Source organism: Babylonia areolata, chromosome 7, assembly GCF_041734735.1.
Source record: "Babylonia areolata isolate BAREFJ2019XMU chromosome 7, ASM4173473v1, whole genome shotgun sequence".
NCBI classification, from domain to species: domain Eukaryota; kingdom Metazoa; phylum Mollusca; class Gastropoda; order Neogastropoda; family Buccinidae; genus Babylonia; species Babylonia areolata.
The window spans coordinates 44090937-44113452 of record NC_134882.1 but is presented as its reverse complement, the minus strand read 5'-3'; the positions used below and the strand labels follow the sequence as shown (position 1 = coordinate 44113452).

The window sequence follows — 22516 nt, the reverse complement described above, 5'->3', positions numbered from 1 at the left end:
CCAGTGAGCAAAGTAGTGATTCATGTAACATTGTAATAATGCGTAATAACATTATAGTAATGAAATACTGGATCATTTCTGGTACACCCTTTGGCAGTCACGATGAGAGATTCTGTTTCACTGTGACTATCTCTACACTCTGGGGTTAGTCAGTCAGTTTAGATGGAAGAGATGGCATTGTTCAATGCCTTCTGCTGTTGTGCACCCTAGTTTTCATCGGACTTTAAGAAGCCAAGTGTCAGATCTATTTGTAGTTGTCCATTGTTGAAACAAGATTGACCGGCACAATAGCCAAGTGGTTAATGCGATGGACTTTCAATCTAAGGGTCCCGGGATCAAATCTTGGTAAGGGTGCTTGGTGGGTAAAGGGTGGAGATTATTCCGATCTCCCAGGTCAACATATGTGCAGACCTGCTAATTCCTGAACCCCCTTCATGTGCATACGCAAGTAGAAGATCAAATATGTACGTAAAAGATCCTGTTATCCAAATCAGCGTTCAGTGGATTATGGAAAAAAGAACATACCCCAGCATGCATGCCCCCGAAAATGGAGTATGGCTGTCTTCATGGCGGGGTAAAAAAACAGTCATGCACATAAAAGCCCAATGAGGGAGTTGCAACCCACAATCAAAGAAGAAACATGATTGAACTTTTTTTTTATTCAAGTCTGAGTAACATATTTATGCCTGCAGCAGTATCTTTAAAGCAGTTGCTAATATTGGTTGCTTCATTCATTTATCTGTTAAGATTTCACCAGGACTGGTCTGCATTAACCCATCAATGGATTCCGTATTTTCAATAGCAGGTAGTTTTTTCTTCATGACAAAAAAACAAAAGGTTCCATCATTGTATTAACATCTACGATTGTACTCAAGCTAGTTTTAACTTCCATGTGACAATGACCATGCAAATGCCAAATGTTAAAGTTTGAGTGCTAGTAACTGTATACAATTAGTCTTCTTTCCTGCACTGTTGATTTCAACAGCTCTGTTTTCTCAACCATGTTTAATAGCTGGTATGCTTATTTACAGACCAGGTCAAGCTTTTGTTCTTCCTTTTTTTTTTTTTTTTTTTTTTGCAATGTCTGACATCACATCTAGATTTCTGAGTCTGTTTATTTAGAACTAAATGTGTAGTTCTTCTTCATCAACTGCTTCTTATTTTTTTAAAGACACCTGCCTCTGATTTCATGCTGGAATGGACCAATATGGATGATACACATTTTGATTTAGACTTCTCATTCTTCAGATTTCAACTGAGATGACAAACTGAGGTTCAATGTGCAGCATGAATATAGCTCATGTAGAATTTTTTTTAAAAATCTGCCTCTGCAAGGAAGGTGTCCCTTGCTTATATGTGTAGGAAACTAAGTGTCACGGAAAAACAGGAATACACATTCAAGTTCTCTCACAGAAACAATTTAATGTGGAAGAATTAGATGATGAACAAAACAAACAGTTTGAATTTCATAGAGAAGAAATTTTGTTGATTTGGAAAAAGAAAGATGTAATGCACATTAACTTATAATTTTCATTGAAAAACGTCATCAATACAGAAGCAGCATGTTGAAGTAAATTCCTTTCATTACTCTGCACTCATCCCGCACACACACACACGCGCGCGCGCGCAAACACACACACATACACACACATGCAAACACGTATATAGGCAAAAACACACAAGGAGACCAAACATGAATGTAATAAATTGTATTTTAATTTTTTTATTTTTTTGTTAAAAACAGAAACAAGATTATGCTGGCAGCAGAAGCCTGGATATTGAAACTGCGAGACATGCCTGGTGAGGACCTGTCCTGCTGTCAAGTGAACAGAACAGCCAGCAGCCAGAGTCTGGGGAGGGGCCTTCCAGCCTGAAGGCAGAAGAGGAATAACATAGTCTGTGCAAGTACTACGGTCGGGGCCCAGCAAGAGCTCAGCAGTCCCTGGGCTGCCTCTTGCACTCTTCTGGTCGTTTGGAGAAGGAACAAAAAAAAAAAAGTAAAAAAATTCTCAACCGGTACTAAACTCAGTAAACACAAGAGATATAAAAACTGGTGACAGTACATCAAAAGAAATAAAAGCACGAGTTCTACTTCTTTCTTGTGTACGCACATATACATATTCACTGGTCATAACTTTGAGGAAACTCTTCAGTATGCAAGTGAACAGAATATAATTATGTAAGTGGATACACACAGTAATTCATATTGGCTGTGCACTGGAACGGATCACAAATAATCTACAAGAAATAACATGGGAGATAGAAAAAAAAAAAAAAAGAAAGAAAAAAAGAGTGACAATCATAGTAAGAGTAAACTGTGTTGCACTCCGCAACTTTTTAAATAAAAGACAATGGTAACTTACACACCAAACTCAATTCTTAAAACTATGATTTAATGTGGGAAAACACTGTGGAAAATTGTATTTTCCACTGAAATGCTAGTGGGTCTTTCAAAGCAAAAAGAAAGGAAAAGTGTCAAACACTTTTGACAAAAACCAAAAAGACAAAAGTTAACCAAACTTGGAAAACAGCAAAAAAAAAATATATTTGCACACGCAAGACCAACTGTTCCTTGGGAAAGCCACAAACAATGCCAGATTTGTATTTTCACTATCAAAAAAACAGCAACAAAAAAACAAACAATAAAATGATTCACTTTCTAATTCACAGACTTTCTTTTTAAAACACAAATAACAGAAACTGAAAACTAAACTAACATTCTAATCCTGACACTTGCCTAGTAAATAATTCAAAAACAACGGAAAAGTCAGTCACTCTGCCTCTAAAAAAGAAAACATGTATCAGAGCCATGAGAATAGCATGGGCTAAACTGACTAGGGAAACACCGAAACAAGCAGATAAAACAATATTAAAAAAAACAGAAACTTTCTCTTTCAGGCAACAACAAACCTAAGAAAAAACAAAAAAATAAAATTAAAATAAAATCTAAAAGATAAATGGAAAAAAGCCAGTCTTCTGCAAGCATATCCTGAATGGATGCAGAATATGACTGACGCACAAATAATCCTCTCTACCAAAATACTGACAAATATAAATTATCTGCCTCACCTATAAAATAAAAAAAAACACAGCAACTACTAAACAAAAAGATATGGATATGAAAAAATACAGCTTCTGGCAAAGTTTGTGACATAGAGAAAACAAATGTTGCGAGACTGCTTAAAAAAAAGAAAAAGAAAAAAAAAAGTATAAGTTTAACTAAACATAAGCAAGATGGGATACTTTGGGCTAAGAGGAACTACTGTACTCAGCATTGCTATGCAAGAGAGATATGTCTGTTGGACCGTCATGCCAGATGCAAGCAAAGACAGCCATGGTTCAATGACTGTCTCCATCATGGACGTGCCAGTCCAAATGTCAAGTCCGAGAAGTTGTGCCAACATAAGTTAGTAGGAACACAACTGAAAATCCATCCAGGTCACCTTTGGTGAGTTTGTCATATCCGGGTTCAGCTGCTACTGTAACAGCAGTTAAGTCTGCTACACATTTCTTGTACCTGAGACCTGTGATAACCTTGTAAGAAAACAGCGGTCACAAGGAAGTCTCTTTCAACACTCGCTTTTGCTCAAACCGTTTCATTTACAGGGTGCAGTGGCACGGCACTCACTGGATACAATGAAGGCAGCTAAGTGCACCTCTGATCATGAAAACCACGACATCAGTTTTAAACCAGCAGCTTTCTGACAGAACGGTTAATGTCACAATTCTGGAAATTCAAATGTAAAGTTGGTAAGTTTAACACAGGCATGTCACAGGAGAAGAACGTTGAAGTCAGAGTCTGTAAAAAAACCAGATAACAAGCGTCCAACTGGGTTACAGGCAGTGAATCAAGTTCAATTCTCCAGTTACTGTCCAATGTGCTGTACAAATTCAATGTGACAACTGCCCAAAGACAGTGCGAGCTGAGCATGCAGCTTCAAGCACTGTGAACTCACACTACAGTCTACACTGTAGTCACCACAAACACCAAAACAATATGAAGGAGACAAGTATGTTTGCAGCCCCCCAAAAAATTTAAATGCAAAATCATAAAGAATGTGATACAGAACATGCATATGTGTGTGTGTGTGTGTGTGTGTGTGTGTGTGTGTGTGAATATCAGTCTGCACCTGATCAAATTTGCAACAAGTGTTACCAACAAAAACTGAACATTTCAGCACAGTCTATCATCCAAGAGACACTCTGGCACAATCTGTTACACAGACACAAAACAGTAACATCAGAACATGGCATGGTAAATGTTCCATACAATGATTTCATACATGTAATTACACAATCAAGTGAAACTTGCAAATTGCAACAGCAGCTTGTAATCCTCGACGTGGGAAAAAAAAATCTGACAAATGTACCTTCCTCTGTGACAGTCTACGTTCAGCATAAATGTAGTACATGCCCATAAATAAATGGGGGAAGTGCACACCTGAGACAAATACAAGTGTGGAAATGACTCATATTCTAATTCCAAATAGCCAACATGCAACAAAGGGCAATAAGATACAAAGTGCTGAAAATATAGTCAGCCTTAGACTTAGACACACCAACTTTTTTTTCATTGTAGAGGTGCAAATGGGACAGGAGATAGAAACAAAACAAAGAAAAAAAACTTACTGAATTAAAAAGGAGTGGGTGACCTGAGCTAGCACCCTCTAGCCACCAGTCCTTAATAGATCTGGAGAAAGCTCAGTGCCATCTTAATGAAGCAGTGCATCACCCCTCTTCCACACTAAAGGATATGAGTTATAATTCATTTTAGTATTCAGTGTCACAAAAGCTTGAGTGTGCAGATTATCTCTTACCCATCAGTGAACAAATACTAAAGATATTCAAAGTTGGAAAAAACATTAAAAGTAACATGGAAGAAATATTTTACATCTTCAAGCCAACCCAAGAAGATTTCTAGTTAATATTTGTACAGCACAGCTCCATTGGTAACCCTTCATATAACTTTTCATACATTGTATGAGAAGTCTTTGAAAGAAAATAAATAAATAAATAAAAAAGAAGACAAATTCCCCTCTCTGCACCCAAACCCCAATCACCCTCCAGTTTAGAGGGAAAAAAGGACAATGCTTGGAGTAACACTGACAATAACATCGTATCACACAAGTGGAAAACATAATGTAAATACTTTCTTCTCTCCAGTTTTCTTGTTATCATTTTACACAATCTGTAGAATAATACTGAACAAAATAAAGTTTCCTGTTTGAATTTGAAATCATATTTGTCACAGGTTTGTGCAACAATTGTCCCCATTCTACTGAAGCCAGTAAAAGTTTCTTTGAATGTCTATAACAGTTTGTTTTTAATTTATTTAGCTATTCCAGCAAAAAAAAAGAAGAAAAAAAACCATTTTGGTAAAAAAAAAAATCATCAGCCATTGATGCATAAGGTATGTCCCATTACATCTATATTCTGACATATTAAAATGTGTGAGGAACAATTCAAGAACACTGAACAAACAACAAGGAAATAATGCAACAAGCAACAGTATCTAAAAGCATAAAAAAAGAAATTATGAAATTGTATATACATCTGAATGCAAGTGGGTGTATGTGTGTGTGCGCGTGCATGCATGTGTGTAAAGGTATGTGTGCACATGTAGGCATATTAGTGTGTGTGTGTTTGAGTGTGTGTGTGTGTGTGTGTGTGTGTGTGTGTGTGTGTGTGTGTGTAAATGAGATTTAGCACCAAGTAAAAACCAAAAAACACATGAGAACAACATCACATACAAAATGAACACACAGAGGCAGGCAGACAGAAACAAACACATGCTGTGGCATGTGAACAACTTTTAAAAAAGCAAAGTAATGTACAAGAACATTCATGACCAGCTACTTCCAATCAAAGCAAGTGAAAAAAATGTTGCAGTTCGTAGCACTTTTTGGGGGTTTGGGGGGGATCAGGGAGGCAGGGTTGGGAGGGTGTTGTTTTTTTTTTTTACTGGAACATCTTCAGCCAAAGGGCACATCAAAACTAAATGATGAGGCACACAACTATTTCCACAACATGTGAGCCGGTAGTCATACTACATTTGCAAAAATATCTTTTCTCTCTCCTGGGAATAATCAGTCAGTGACAGCAGTAGTATGTTGGTCAAACAATGAGAGCGTTGATCAAGAGACAAAAATCTAAGATAATCCAATTATATCCCAACCTACTCCACATGTACAGTCCGCTCGTACAAAAGACATTTGTTGGTATCTTCAAATACAAATTGCTGCCTCAAAAGATAACAACAAGGCTTTAGACAGTTAAAAATAAATAAATAAATAAAATTATCCAGAATGCCAGATGTTCACATTCAGTGAGAGAGAAGAAAATTCATCAATAGTGCGGTTTTCATACGACTTATGACTGGTTATGATAGTGCTACTGTCTAAGTTGGAGATTTTTTGTTTAATTAGCAAGTTTTGTTTTTGATTTTGATTTTAATATCTTGATCACCTTTTCTTTGTTTCTTTTAAATGACTGGTGCTCTGGGAAACATTTACTTGCTTTCATGACAAAACATTAACAGATCTGATGATGATGCAGGTATGAACTGCAAAACAAACACATTTGTCAACAAATTCTGAAGCCAGGGGTTTGGTGTATGTCGCTGGAATGGGATGATCAACTGTGAAACTTCACATATTATCATTGTCAACAATGACACTCTGAAACACCCACAAGCAACAAAAAAACAAAAGAAAAACATTTACAGCAGTGATCTATGTCAGCACAAAACAAAACAAAAGAAAAAAAAATGTAACATCAACAATGGAACGAAAAAGTCAAGCATGACAGATGAAGTAATATTTGCATTTCTGTCCATCAAAAAATGATTGATGAAGATGAACAGTACTGATTCTTTACATTGGTGTTTTATGTCAGCCCAATCTAAAATGTGCCTTAAAACACTAATGGACAAAACAATCAACAAATAGTAAGGTAATTATTTCCCTCAAACTTTTTTCAGTCTGGACAAACTGGTCTTAATCAAGTAAGATGCCAGTCCATTTGGACATATATACAACATGACATTCTTTTAGTACTCAAATGGGGTAACAAATCCAGTTCAAACTTAATCTGTATTGGTACTAAGCCACTAAAAACCACACTAAAAACCCAACTCGACAAGTCTAATAATCTAACCCTTGCCAACAGCAAGGACATAAGTATGATAACAATATGATCAAATCATGATGAAAAGCGATTTTTATTTGCTTTCAAATCATGTCTGCTTAGAAAATACATTTTTTTGTATGTACTTACCAATGTGAAAACACAGAACTGCATTCCTATTTGCTAAGAAAATGCCAATGTTAAAGTTTAAAATCCACTGGATATAAACACCTACACCCACTGGAATGAGGTTGATCACCAAAACTCACCTTCTGTACATGCACAGTAAAAATAACAGATCTGTAAGATCATGTTTCACTTAGAAAGACACAGCTTGTCTAATTTCTCAAACCAGCCAGTCAAGTGCCCAAAATGGCAACATGTATGACTATTTTCATGCTTTGCGAGTACAACTGCTGGTCATTTAAGAAACATCTAACTCTTCATAAAATAACACAAAAATACACTGACAAGAATGGTAAAATTCCATATGAAACTGCAAAAATAATATCAAACAGGAGAATCAAATGTTATAATCTAAACATCAAAGTTGCACACAGAAACCATACTGATCTTCACACTCTTCCCCACTCCAAGCATGAGACAAACTCTGTGCACACTAAAGAATCACTTCGTATTTATTCAGTTCACGACTGTGTCAAACTCACTGTGAATAACTATGATTGGATTACTGCATGCCCAACTCTGCTCTCCGATGAACAAGTCCATTGTGCATAATTAATAGTGTATGAATGAAAAATTCTGCACAGATGATTATCTTTATTTCTTAACATCATCATCAATATGTATGTGCACATACTGCTCAACAAGTGTGCTGGCATTTATTTTCAGTCTTCTTGTTTTCAATAAGCTAATAATAAGTATAATTATCAGAATGAGATCCATGTGATGGATTAAAAAAAACACAACAAAAACAATAAAAGTTACTTGTATTAATTTGTCTGCATGCCCTGTTAATTATGTACCCTAAAGAAGCCACAAACACACAAAAACAAAATAAAAAAACAAAACCAACCGTAACATGTTCTTCCATGAACAGGGTTCTAGCTCAGAGAAACTAAAAATACACTGATTTCAAAGTGGCTAAAGTCCATTTTCCCAGATACTCATTGCTGAGAAATACACTACAATCTACAAAAGATCATCTGTACTATCTTGCAAGAGTATGCTAAGGAGAAGGGCATCCAAACTGGAGTCAACATTTCTGAAATTAAGCATGGATTAAAAGCAGCGTATAGTTCACTACATATTGTTGCTGTACATTTTTTCTGTTCTTTTTATTTTATTTTTCAATTATTACAAACTGCTGGAAGCTGGTTTATAAAGACAGGCAGAGGGGTAATGACGGAGAAATGTTTATTAAGTACATTGTGCTTCAACTGAGCAAAACCCTGAGAAGAGGTATTTACAAAACACATGATATGCACAAGCAGAAAAAAAATCCAAATTTCTTTCGCATGGAGCGATTACAATATTATCTACAAAACCTTTAGTAGTTCTTGCTGTTGTTCTGATACATTTTATATATCGTCTAGACATGGGCGGGAGAGTAAAGCTCTCAACAGTAAAAGATTCATTTATGATTTTGCTTTTGAGCTGTTACATAATATCAAAACCCTTTCCTAAGACCCATAACTTTCATATGATGTACCTATTTACGACCAAGTCTGTATCTTTTAAATTCAGAACAGAAATCAATCTATGTGTATTATCTCGGATGTTCATGAAAGACCCTTTTATACACATAAAACACAATTTCAAGCACACACAAAAACACATCAGGTCACACACATTCACACACATGAATAACACACAAGACAGAGCCAGAGGCAGATATAAAATGCAAAATCTCTCAGACGAAGACTGTGTGCAAGGGCGGTGAAGGTGGGGGTGGGGGGGAGAAGGGGTGTGTGTGGTGGAGGAGTACTCTAGGTTTACTTGTCATCTTTGAGGGGTGGGGGCAGGAACTGTCCCCAGGTGGTGTCCCCACAGTTGGAGGTGGACGCAGGCTTCCAGATGTCAGCCATTGGTGTGCTGAAGGGGCTGAAGGTGTTGCTGCTGCTCACCTGTGTGCAGGGTATCAACATTTTCGTCACTTCAGGAAGGATCAACAGACATTAATATGTGCCATCAGTAAGAGGTAGACTAAAAGAATCTTGGTAACAGTCGACATACACAAGATAAAAGAGGCAACGTATCAAGCCACAGGCTCTTCTTTAGGCAAATGAAAGGACAAGGCATGTGCCATCCCACCCCCACCCCCCAAAACTGTGCCTCATACTGTCCAACTTCTCATCCGAGCACTTAGGAGAGGTCTGTAAACATTCGTTGTGCTCACCAATAGTTTTTCAGATTTACAAACAAAAAAAGAAAAGAAACACATCTTCCCATTCCTGAACATCAATTCACATCTGCTTGGAAGGGAAGACTGCTTTGGTTGTAAATTCAAAAATAGTGAACAGGTAAATACTTCACTTCTTTTTCTCTGCCATGGAAGGATGCTCTGACTCTAAACTACTACATGTAAAGACTAAAAGTGTTGATAAACTTATCTCTCTGCATTTCCCCTCACCTGTGCTGGCTGGGCAGCAGCAGCAGCAGCAGACACGGCGGCAGTGCTGACAAAGCCAGGCTGAGCATCGGAGGCGGTGAAGGGCGGAGCTTCGGGGCGCAGGGTGGAGTTGTGGGCCATGGTGGTGACCGGGGGTGTGAGAGGGGAGGGAGGGGTGGGGGGTGCCTGTGTGATGGGGGCTGGGGTGGAGGGGCTCCAGATGTTGGCCAGGTTCTGCAGAGAGTTCCAGCCACTGGAGGCCGAGTTGGTCAGGGTGCTCCAGAACCCTCCAGACTGGAGGACAAGAACAGAAACAAAACAGTCATGAGAGACACATCAGTACCGTCTGTGTTAGCTGCAATGACTTTCTGTTCTTTGCCTTACAGAACCAAAATGGTCAAGACATGCTCACACCTTACCAATACTGATATATGTATATACTGCACAAAATCGGTTTTCCTGATAAGCCCAACATAATAAACATTTCACCAGTTGATGAAAAATAAATACATGTATTCATTTCAGCACAGTAAAATACATATATATGCATATGTTTTAAAACACTAGTGATTATCATAAAATTGAGAACATTCATTCTGAAAGGGGTGACTTCAGACCACACAGACCTATTTCATTTACAATAATGGGGGGAAAAAACTGACACCCAGTATCCTACACTATAGTAAAATCTAAGGAAGAACTGGCTACAATAGTCAGTACTCACAGAGGAGGTGGCTGGTGGCTCATTGGGAGAGGTCCAGGTCTTGTGTGGGTCCAGAGGGTTGTAGTCATTATCCCACAGGCTGTCATTGCGGATCGGTGGAACATCAAAGCCAGGCCAGTTTTCTGTAGCAGGCAAACCATATAAAAATTACAATGTGACACATCAATCATACTACAATATCAAAACTAGATTACAACAAATATAACATACATAGATTCTTTCAGGACATTTCTCTGATGGAGAGAAGAATGATCTAACTGTCACAATATCCTCAAAACAAATTTTACAGTAGTTCACAGTGTTTGGTGAGGACATGGACAATAATGATGATGCTTGGGAAATCCCATCTGGTTGGAGACTGTTATATTGCCCTTCACTACACTTTCTTTCATCTCATTTCCAAAATCAATCACACCAGAAGATAAAATTCAATAAAAAGCAACTGCAAGCTTGAAGAAATGACGTGCTGAACATAGTCAAATATTGAAACTGGATGTCGAGCAGGAAAATATCTTAAGTTAATTCAGTAGTAATTCAGAAAAAAACAAGGGGAAAAAAATCCAACCCAAGAAATCCATTCATACAAAGAAAGATCAGTAATCTTATGGTCAGTATCATGCTTTCCATAAAAAATATATCATGTACACATGAATGCACAAGATTTCATGGGAACAGGATTTCACATTACACACGCAGTCTGCAAATGCATCTGACCAACAGTGTGCACGTTTGTGTGTGTAAGAAATGATCTATCTACCTACTTTGCCTTTTGTAAAGAGCAACTTGTGCAATGTAGGCAGAAGATAATGATACACAGTCAGCTTGGGTCTCATGTTTACCTTTCTTGCGCTTCTGGAACTGAAAGAAGCGCTGCCTCCTTTCTGCCTGCAGCTGCTGCATCATGGTCAGACTGTGCTCACTTCCATCACTGTACTGCATGTAGCTGTCTCCTGAACAACACAACACCACTTACAACCAGCTCTCCACATGACAGCAAACACTTCAATAGCTGTCTCCTGAACAACACAACACCACTTACAACCAGCTCTCCACATGACAGCAAACACTTCAATAGCTGTCTCCTGAACAACACAACACCACTTACAACCAGCTCTCCACATGACAGCAAACACTTCAATAGCTGTCTCCTGAACAACACAACACCACTTACAACCAGCTCTCCACATGACAGCAAACACTTCAATAGCTGTCTCCTGAACAACACAACACCACTTACAACCTGCTCTCCACATGACAGCAAACACTTCAATAGCTGTCTCCTGAACAACACAACACCACTTACAACCAGCTCTCCACATGACAGCAAACACTTCAATAGCTGTCTCCTGAACAACACAACACCACTTACAACCTGCTCTCCACACGACAAACACTTCAATAGCTGTCTCCTGAACAACACAACACCACTTACAACCTGCTCTCAACATGACAGCAAACACTTCAATAGCTGTCTCCTGAACAACACAACACCACTTACAACCTGCTCTCAACATGACAGCAAACACTTCAATAGCTGTCTCCTGAACAACACAACACCACTTACAACCTGCTCTCAACATGACAGCAAACACTTCAATAGCTGTCTCAACAACACAACACCACTTACAACCTGCTCTCAACATGACAGCAAACACTTCAATAGCTGTCTCAACAACACAACACCACTTACAACCTGCTCTCAACACGACAAACACTTCAACAGCTGTCTCCTGAACAACTTAACACCACTTACAACCTGCTCTAAACATGACAGCAAACACTTCAATAGCTGTCTCCTGAACAACACAACACCACTTACACACCTGCTCTCAACATGACAGCAAACACTTCAATAGCTGTCTCCTGAACAACACAACACCACTTATAACCTGCTCTCAACATGACAGCAAACACTTCAATAGCTGTCTCCTGAACAACACAACACCACTTACACACCTGCTCTCAACATGACAAGAAAACACTTCAATAGCTGTCTCCTGAACAACACAACACCACTTACAAACTGTTATCCACATGACAAACACTTCAATAGCTGTCTCCTGAACAACACAACACCACTTACAACCTGCTCTCCACATGACAAACAAATACATTTCAAACAACACAACAAAGAAATATTCACTACCACATCAACAATCATTACATGCACCATGTTATCGGTTTGAAAAATGTAAGAAGCAACAAACAGCTGGTGCAAGAGTACCGGTATTTCAAGAAAGAACTAGAAGACCATACATAAATTACACACAAAATAGTGAATTTACTGTTGTCCTCCTTGAAACTGAAACGGAGAGCAAAATATAACAAACACTGATCTTAGATACACAGTGAAAACATGATTTAAACAAGGGCATCCAGAGTCATGACCTGGGTGCGGCCCGGCCCCCTTACAGTGTACAGAGTTAAGAGCTGAAACACTTGACTGAGGGGGGCTTCTTTGAAGACCTTGTATTGTCCAGCTCTCTCTGGAGTTTCTTATCACATTTGCTTCTTGTTCTTTCAAAGACATCACATACCTGCACCAAAGTAGTCTGGCTTGGCAAAACCATCTGAACTGGAAGGCTGCATGCCAAAGAAAGGTGACGTGTTTTCCTCAATAGTCTGAAGACCAAACCCACTGCCCCTGCAAGCAAACAAAAAGTTCAGATTGACTCTGCAGGCACACATACACACAGAGAAAGAGACTGATGAAAGACAGAGAAACTATACACATACACATAAAGTGAACAGTTAAGAGAAACTGCTTCTTGTATATGCTCTTGACTTTCTCTGCAGTTGGCAACCAGGGATCCAAAGTAGTGTGCCCCACAAGAAATCAATGGCCATCACTTGTTCTGGTTGCAATGAAATGCTGTGCCCCCCTTGTTGAGAACCTAAACACGTAGAAAAGAAGTGTCTGTTGGAGTTAAGGTACTTCACTTTTGTCTCATCCCCCTTTTATGATGAGACTTCAGTGTCTTTCAAATTAAACCATTTGCTTCAAAAGCACCTTTTTATCTTTCACAACTTTGATTGAGCTGGCTCAGAAGACTAAGATAGCTGATAAGGAACACTGGAGCAGACTCTGGAAGATATCAGTTATTTTGCATCTTATTCACCTCTTTATCATGACTTTCTAAGCTATCCAGAAAACTTGCAAAGTGTACTGAAAGTTTCAAATGAAAATGTATACGAAATCAAAGTGAATCACAAAGGCCATAAAATATTCTAGTCAGTGCAAACCTCTTGTTTTACAAACCATAAAGATATGTGCAGTACTGATAAGGATCTTCATCAAGAACTTTTCTTTATAAATAAATACTTATTATGCAATCTTAAAAATACAAGAAAAAAATGAACTTTCAATCCCGAAAAAACTTCAGATGTGATTATGCTAATCTTGTAATCTCACAGACATTTGGAGACAGGATTTCTAGGCTTCTGTGGCAGATGCAGTGTCTGAGAAAACACAACTGTTAAAAGTTAACTATCACACATGGTACAAACATATGAGATCACCACCACAGTAATATTACCAGTATTAATGACACATTTTTCACATGAATAAATACACTTCAGAACATACACAAATAGATAAATAAATAGACAGATAATCTAATCAGTGAATAAACAAATAATCTGTCTTACAGTGTAGCATTAGGAGTAAGGTTGGCTGCCATGTTGGTCCAGCCATTGGGTCTTGATCCACTGGGCGGCAAACTACTTGTCTTCGGAGTAGTAAGACCTAAAATTCATCAAAATAAATGTCTATCAAGTTAAATTCATTTGTCCAATTTCATACTGTTTAGGATCATTTGACAATGATGGGTTATTTTGCCTGCTTTGCAGCCATTCTAGATATATGCAAAATGTCTCTAACGGTCTATGAAATAGTAAGACAAAGGCAGAGAGAGATACGCAAAGAGAATAATGTCATCATACTGATATCAAAAACAATGAGCCTTCCTACTAATGATGTGCATGAAGAATTATACAATCAAACCAATTTCTGCTTTAAAAAATTTTTTTAAATCAGAAGATCTGACTCTGTGACGCATGCACGCACGGAAGCACACACACAAACTAAAAGGAGGAAAGAAAATAAAATGTTCTGCAACCCACCCACCCACCTGACAACGCCGGGTCAGAGTAGGGAGGGAAACTGGGCTGGAAGCGACCTCCATCGCCCAGGGGAGACGGCTGGTTGCTCCTGCCAGCCATGCGCGGAGTCACAGCAGTGTCGGGTTGTGCCACACCCGCTGGAGGAGCATTCAGAGTAGTGGCGCTGACAATACTGCTGTAGCTGGACGAGCGACTGGAGGCCGACAGCTGTTCAGGGGAGAGACCTCCTCCAGGGCGAACCCCAAAGCCTCCCAGTTCCCCTGCAGAGCCAGCACGTTGGGCAAAGGTTTCTGTCTGAATGGACAGCTCGCTCAGGTCACCTGGAGGAAATCAGGTGCATTGTCAAGCCACACAATGCTGTGAACATGGAACGTCAGTTTCTGGTGAAGGTCAGATCTGTTCTTCTACCTTTCCTTTCACATAACCAACATTTCTCCCCTCTTTATGCCTGTAGCAGAACTGCTAAAAAAACACACAAAAAACAAAAAAACACACATATACATGTATATATATATATATATATATATAACTGATTTTTTTTTCTCCTTTTCTCATCCTTTCCCACAAAATTCATTTGTTTGTTATTCATGAGCAGTGGTGCTTAATAAATTCAATGGGGAGAAAATATCAGGAAAGCCAAACCAAAATCACCAGGTGATATATGAACCCAGCAAACTGCTATCAGACTTCAGAAATTTACAAGTGTGTACATGGGAATGTGCATGTGCACGTGCATGTGTGAGTGTATGTGTGAGTGTGCATACACATGCACATGAGCTAGATTGTGGGTGTGGGGAGGGGAGGGGGGCATGGGTTTAAATAAAGGTTTCAGAATTGGAAATTGTCCCACTTAAGCTACAAAGAAGACTTGACAAGACCACTCAAGATCATATCTTTATCTGTGATGGACAGATAGATAACTGGTTTCAGGAACCTGACCTCTTCCAAATGATAATGGAAGGGAAAAGTCAGTTTAGACAACAGACAAGTTCCATATGTACTCTTTTACTGCAATTTGAGGATATGTATTCAGTTCATCTGTAAATATGCACTTCTACCCTGCATAATGTTTGAAAAAATATCCTGTTTTCTAGTTTCAAATGATAAACTGGTATCCAAACTATAAAAGTGAATCTGATACAAACTGTTATGGCATCACAAGAAGTACTTACAAAAAAAATCTTTTTAGTGTTATCTTTCCAAAACTAATTTAATTAGTTATTTAATGGCATTTCATGACATGAGCTATCTATTCTCTATACTTTGTAAAATTAAAGATATTCTGGTCTACATATGAACACCTTCAAGTCTGACACACTCTGCAATGACCCAGTCACAGAAAAGGTACTCTGGACATTAGGCACTCTCCTCAGAAAATCAAGGGAAAAAAAGCATTATCACCTTCAGGACAGCCTGAAAATGATGGTACTCTGAGTTTCTGACTCAACTCCTACAAGCACTTGGTCCATAAATATTATTTCCAATTACTGATTATCACTGAAACATATATGATCTTTATAAACTGTTTACGTCACGTTTTCCAGTAAGCAGCTGAAAAAGGGAAAAGATGTCTGCTTGTGTTACATTTTGAGTTTGTGTGCTATATAAATAGATCTTGTGAGTTCTTGTATTCAGCATGTGATTTCCTTTTTCTTTTCTTTTCTTTTTTTTTTTCTTTTTCTTTTTTTAAATTAAAAGACCAACAGAAACAAGATGTTGAAGATGGAAAATATTTCCTGTAAACTTTTAAAGGAAAAACAGAAACTAGGGACTCTGTTCTTGTTGTTTAAATACATATTAATATAATCAGCAAGCTATTCAAAATAACTGACAAATACAAATAAGATAATCTTGCTTTGCAAAACCAATGAATGGAGAGTATTCATTTGCAACAAATGGTGAAAGCAACATGTAGTACACCAAAACACCAAGTATACCTGGGTCATGATTAGGGTAACAGAGATACAGGAGCAATGCAGAAGAGCCCTTACTGGGCAACAGCAGAGACATACATAAGGTGGGGATCAAGGCATAAGAGGACAGCTTCAACCGTCTGATGCAATCAATAAGCAGAGAAACTAAAGACATGAGAGGTTTTCTAAAAGAAAACCATGCGCAGTCATTCAGTGCAAAACATGCGGTAAAGAGCTGTGCATGTGCAAGCTGTGACATGCTGATCTCATCAAAACAAGCACAAGAAACAAACAAAAGTAATGAAGAATGCCATGCAAAGAACGCAGGAAATCAAAGCTACATTAACTGCTCTTCTCCGCACCTCACTACGTCTGCCCTGCAAAAAGCCTGACTGTAAGCAGCCCATCAAATAATTCTATAAAATTATAGGACATTATCTGCCCTTCAAGTGGTGAAAAAGACGGGGCGAGACCGACTTTCGCCGCATGATGCAATACCCATTCAGTCTGAAAACTGATTTATGAGGATGAAAATTATTGAAATAATCAAAGTATGACCAAAAAATACTTTCTGATAAGGAATTACATGCAAACTGATATCCAAACTCACATAAAGGGTGAATTCACACACAAAGTCACTAAAAGGGTGAAGACACAAAGGTACAACATTGATGACAGACTTTATCACCTCAATAATTATGGGGAAAAAAGATTATATTAAACAAGTTTGTAAGTAATGTTTTCTTTTTAGTAATTAATTTGGATTTTAGTAAGCTAGTATACTGGACTAATGCTTGTCATGATACAAGATGAATACACTAACTACAAAGCAGTCACTAACAACAGTCATCTCTCAGACAGAGAATTGTCTGTAACTTATGTAAGGTCAAAGAGCATGCCTTACTACTCAGTGGAAAAAAAAAGCACTTTATCCTCTAGCACAGAATCAACAAACTTGGGTCTTCATGAGCATTTCCACTCCATGAATTACACTGGTCATATCAAGCACTTTCATTTTGCAATTACTTTCTTATCTGTCATACAGTATATAAAATCAAATCAGTGCTTCAGTCTTTACCATTGAAACCATCTGGCATTGAACTATGGCAAATCTATCACTGATTCTAACAAATTTTCTCAAGAGATTCACACTGTATTTACAAAAAGCTGTTCAAACGAATGACAAGGAAAAATATAAAGATGGTCAGAGCACCCACAAGTACTGTTTCACACTAACTTGTGTCCACTGCAGCATTTAAACCATACTGGGACTGCCTGCAAGTTTCTGTAATGCTAGCCTATTTATACTCAGATTATACCAAGATTCAATGTCAAATTACCTGCATACCCCAAAAGTTGATTTGCAATTAAGGAATTTAAACTATAAATGAAAAAAGATATAGCTACAGGGTGAGAGAGAGTTCACATGGAAAGAAAGCAAATGAAGAAAAAAAGAGAAAGCACCACCACTTTCTGCTAATGCAAAAAGCTAAACAACCCATACTACACAAAAAGCCACTTGAAGTCGAAGATCTCACAAAATCTCAACTCTGCAATAAATCAGCAAACATATCTACATCTAAATACCAACAGAGTGAAAAGAATGGAAACAAAACAGTCCAGCACTGGTGACATTCTAATCTCCCACCCCATCACATACTGAATATAATTATGATCTTGAAAATGAAGCATGTCCTCAAAATTTTCATATTCTGTAAATTTGAAGAACGTTTAGTAGCTGTGAGAGCTTTATCTCCTTACTGGACTTTTCTCAAACAACTCGTTAACTAATTAAGCTGTAAGGGTCTATATTTTTGTTCTGTGTCTAGTAATAAGGTACATCTTGCACCCAGTGATGTGAGAGCTGATCTGTAATTGTGTAAAACACCAAGATTTTGGTCACTAAATCTAACTCCAAGAGAAACATCAAAGAAGTCTTGCGAGATTATCACAGGGCGAAATCCACCACTGAGCGGAGTAGTGGAATCACACCATACCCAACACCTACTGTTAATCATTACCATTATCATCATCATCTGCACGGTGAGACAAGCAGCAATTTCATCATGTGACACAAGATGAAAATCTGGACTCCAGATGTAATACCCCTATGGATTCAGTTGCTCAAGGACAGTCTTGTGAGGAAACTAAAACTTTACAGCTACAAACAAACCATTTGGCAGGTAAAAGAATATCTATTGTAACCTACTGAATATTTTGTCAAATTCAACATATGACCTGTATTTGTTTTCATAAAATATTTTCTTTCATTAATTGAGATCTCTCTCATGTATAAAGAAACTGACTTGTACAACTCTTTTCCCTACCCTTTCCTTTTTCACACCCATCAAAAGACTAAACACCTAAACCACACTTTTATAAACTTGAAGGTTTTTAACTTTAAAACAAAATTTTGACAACAGTCATCAATATCCAAGGTCAAAGAAATTCATGGAGATGCATTTTGTTCAGGCACCTCCAGAGACACAGATGCAGTGGAAATGCCACCTCATCCATTTCTTTCTTAGTTTATTCCACTTCCCTTCCTCTTTTTTTTTTTTTTTTTTTAAAGAAACCGTTGCAGAGTGGGTGGAAACAGAAGTGTGCATGGTGGAGTGGGGGTAAGAGGAGACAGGGCAGGGTGGGTGGAGTGGGGTTGGGAAAGGTGGAAGGATGCAATGCAGACCAGCAGGCAGCTTGTCCAGTGACGACTACCTAAACCTAAGAAACCAAATACAAAAACTTCTAACCGGGTATGGGACTGCAGCTTGTGGGCTGATCCCAGTCCGGAGGGGGAGAGTCACGATCAGAATCGTCCCCATCTACAGTGCACAACAACAGGTCACCTACACAAGTCACAAAGGCACAACATGGTCACGGCTAACGCTCACAACAGCCATGGAAAAAAAAGAAAGAAAAGAAACAGTCACAATGTTAACATCTTGGTCATGCGAACAGTTCAGGTCAACATCATTCCAGTCAGGCCAGGTACAGGCTTCTTTCCATTGTTCAAAAGAACACAGTACGCTCTGAACGACTGCTGTGATCCCTACATTCACCCATCCCTTTTGAAATATTCAGCAAAGCAACATGCTGCTGTACAGCTTGTCAAATAAGATGTTTCATTTTTCAGCTAATGACTGCTAGTTTTGTAAAAGTCATTCATGCTTGTGATGAACACACGACTCCTGAAAGTATAAAAGTCATTAACCCCTTGCCTGTCAACCATAAAAAGAAAATTGTCATCAATTTCAGTGTGCCCAACCCCCCCACCCCCTCCCCCCCAAAAAAACCCCCAGATTTTCCACCAATGGTTTCAAACATACACACAACCATTTCCTAAAATTAAAAACCTCTGTAAACTTTTGTGTGATGGTTGCTAACACATTCTACTTTTATCGAAGAAAAGTCTTTTGAAGTCTGTGCTAAGATCTCTTTTCTATGGATCATATTTCCTGTAAATACTAAAATAGACAAGCTGAGAGTGAAACAGAAGTCTGAACTAATGAAAGAAAAATGACAAGTGAAACATCTACTGCACACAACAGAAAATCACCAGTTATTCCCAGCTGTCAAACATTGACATGCTAATCCATACAGCGCTGTGAATAATGTAGTCCAAGCTTGTCAGACAGTTCACACAGCAAAAAAGAAATCGCTCCTAGAATTTTTCTTTCTGTCATGCTGAAGGCGGAATACAAATTGAAGGGATGCAATCTAACATCAGACATTTCTTAAAAGGATGGTCACCTGAAAGTGAATGACAAAAATAGGACCTATCACAAACATCCTGCTGGTACACAGCAGTACAAAATAGTGGACGTACATCATACATCCTGTGACAGGCAAGTGGTTAATCAGTTTTGTCCAGCTAGCTAACAGTTAATGAACAAAGGACAATCCAAAACAGAAAAATCAATGTGCATACAAGATGTTAGGTTTTGTATTGATATGGATGGCTTTACACAGATTATATTCAGAAACAATCATGCACACAAGCAGAACCTCTCACAGTAATGTGTTATTTCACACATCTGTACTAAGATCACTGAAATAACTTTGTTGTAGAAGCCTGTACGCTGTCCTCAAATTCACAATCAAACAAAATGAAACAAAAAAACAGGTGCTTACAACAACCACAAAATAAAAGCAGAAGATCTGAATCATGTGAAATACAACAGTCAGCAAGACATTCATGGCAGGTGAGGCTAATATAGTAAATGGTTTCCCTAGAATTACTTGCAATCAACCTACCATACTTACCATGATGCACCAGTGCAAGAGCCAACATACATCCATTTTCTTGACTCGAAAAATACCACACCATGTCACATACTGGATCCACACTCAAGACAAAGAAATTAAAGCAGCAGCCAAATACAGAGTAACTCCACCATAAAAAGTACAACCCCATTCATGAACAAATTCAGCATATTCCTCCCTTCTGAGGGTACCAACATGTACCTCAAAATATGTGCAAAGGAAAGGAATACACTGATGTCAGTCATGGTAAATACAGGGTGGAAGTCGAAACTGGAGAAAGGCAGAAAGGTCAGTTCAACAACAATGAGTTTCATAGAAGCTGGATCACATTTTTGTTTTAAAAATCAGAAGTGAGGCAGACGCAATCACAAACTCTTTAACCCTTACATCGCCAGCTATGTTCAAGCTGCTAACATCTGAAAGCTGGCTAAGTCAGCAGCACAGTACAGCCGAACATCCGCTGTGCAGCAGAGCAGCCAGTGGGAATGTGGGGTACTCGTTTTTTCGCTGCCATGTGGCACGAACTCTTCTCCATCCACAGTCAGCAGCAAAATCATTTTCTGCCAAACGCCTTTCAAATTAGACTTGCAGTTTTGTTGTCCATATAGCATGGTCTAAAGCAAGACTGCTGGTTATAATCTGAACTGGTTGAAGAACTCGCCATCGTTCAAAATAAGTTTTAAAAAAAAGCTGCTGAAAATCGCTCCAAACCGCACAAGAGTTGGTTCAACAATGAGAAGGATGTTTCCGGTACATGAGGCAGAAGTGCTGACTAAATTTGGTGTTTATTTTTTTTAAAGAGTAGTGCAGGTTTGTTAACTCTAATGCTAAAGTCATCGACCGGTGACAACAGTGTTCCCCCTACAAGTCGCCGTGCGGCAACCGTGGTGTTCTCACTGCAAGTCACCAAGCAGCGACTACAGCAGCCAAAGGGTTAAAGGCCAAGGAGGGGAAATGTTCATTTTTTTCAGAATGGGTGAACTGAGCTGCTTCCATTTTCTTTGTACAAGCATAAAATCCAGATGTGGACCTGGTACCTCATAAAGACCAGTATTTTATGAGACAGGTAAATGTATCAATGCTAGGTCTTGCACAGTGAGTCATGGAGAAGCATGTGTGATTTAATGATTCTTATTTACATAAGACTACCACTATTGTGACATTCAGTGAGTACAATAACAAAATGGTATCTGTGTGTGAGGCTTATGACAATTTGGAATGGAGGAACAAGACAAGGAACAAACATTTGTAATTCAATACTATTTACACTTTTATTCTTTGTTTCAAACACTGGCACTAGTGAGTCATCCTCTGACCATAAACAATATTCACAACTGAGTTTGGTCTATCCAAATGATTATGAATGTATACCACAACTACACTTATAACCAAACGTTTCCTAACAATAAACCAAGGTCATAAAGCTGGAAATCAATATGATGAACAATGGATACTGATGCATGACTGCAGAAGAGTCATGTGTGCTACCTACAATACTGACGTCACAAACATATTTTATCCACTAAAGATATAGTCAACACTTAAAGATGCTGTCACCACCTGGTAAGTTAATTGGTGGTGTTTCTTTTCCAAACATATCTTCTAAATACATCTCTATCAGTCTGTGAGTGCCCAATACACACAAAAGCAACGTACAGTTTTTCACAGAACTCTCGTCAGCGTTAGATTCTCTGACTAAGATTATTTTTTCTATTCATCTCTTGGTTACCTGTCTGCTCCTTTTCAAGCTACCAAACATCTGGTGTGGTAGTGAACAATTTCATGCAGTAAAAGCAG

General features: G+C 38.4%; 1 protein-coding gene across 4 annotated transcripts in view; it reads right to left on the bottom strand.

The window, feature by feature from the left end:
* Positions 1 to 1694: 1694 nt before the first annotated feature.
* Positions 1695 to 22516, bottom strand: part of LOC143284069 (transmembrane protein 131-like) — a 78185-nt gene continuing 57363 nt past the window's right edge. For 3 of the 4 annotated variants that reach the window (XM_076590682.1, XM_076590683.1, XM_076590684.1), the window contains exons 32-39: positions 19207 to 19302; positions 14552 to 14863; positions 14070 to 14166; positions 12959 to 13065; positions 11261 to 11371; positions 10422 to 10543; positions 9719 to 9991; positions 1695 to 9212 (exon numbers count right to left, since the gene is read on the bottom strand). In XM_076590682.1, the coding sequence (XP_076446797.1) occupies positions 9081 to 9212; positions 9719 to 9991; positions 10422 to 10543; positions 11261 to 11371; positions 12959 to 13065; positions 14070 to 14166; positions 14552 to 14863; positions 19207 to 19302 (1250 nt within the window). In that variant the 3' untranslated portion in view covers positions 1695 to 9080. The remainder of the gene's footprint in view (positions 9213 to 9718; positions 9992 to 10421; positions 10544 to 11260; positions 11372 to 12958; positions 13066 to 14069; positions 14167 to 14551; positions 14864 to 19206; positions 19303 to 22516) is intronic. The other variant, XM_076590685.1, reaches the window with a different exon arrangement.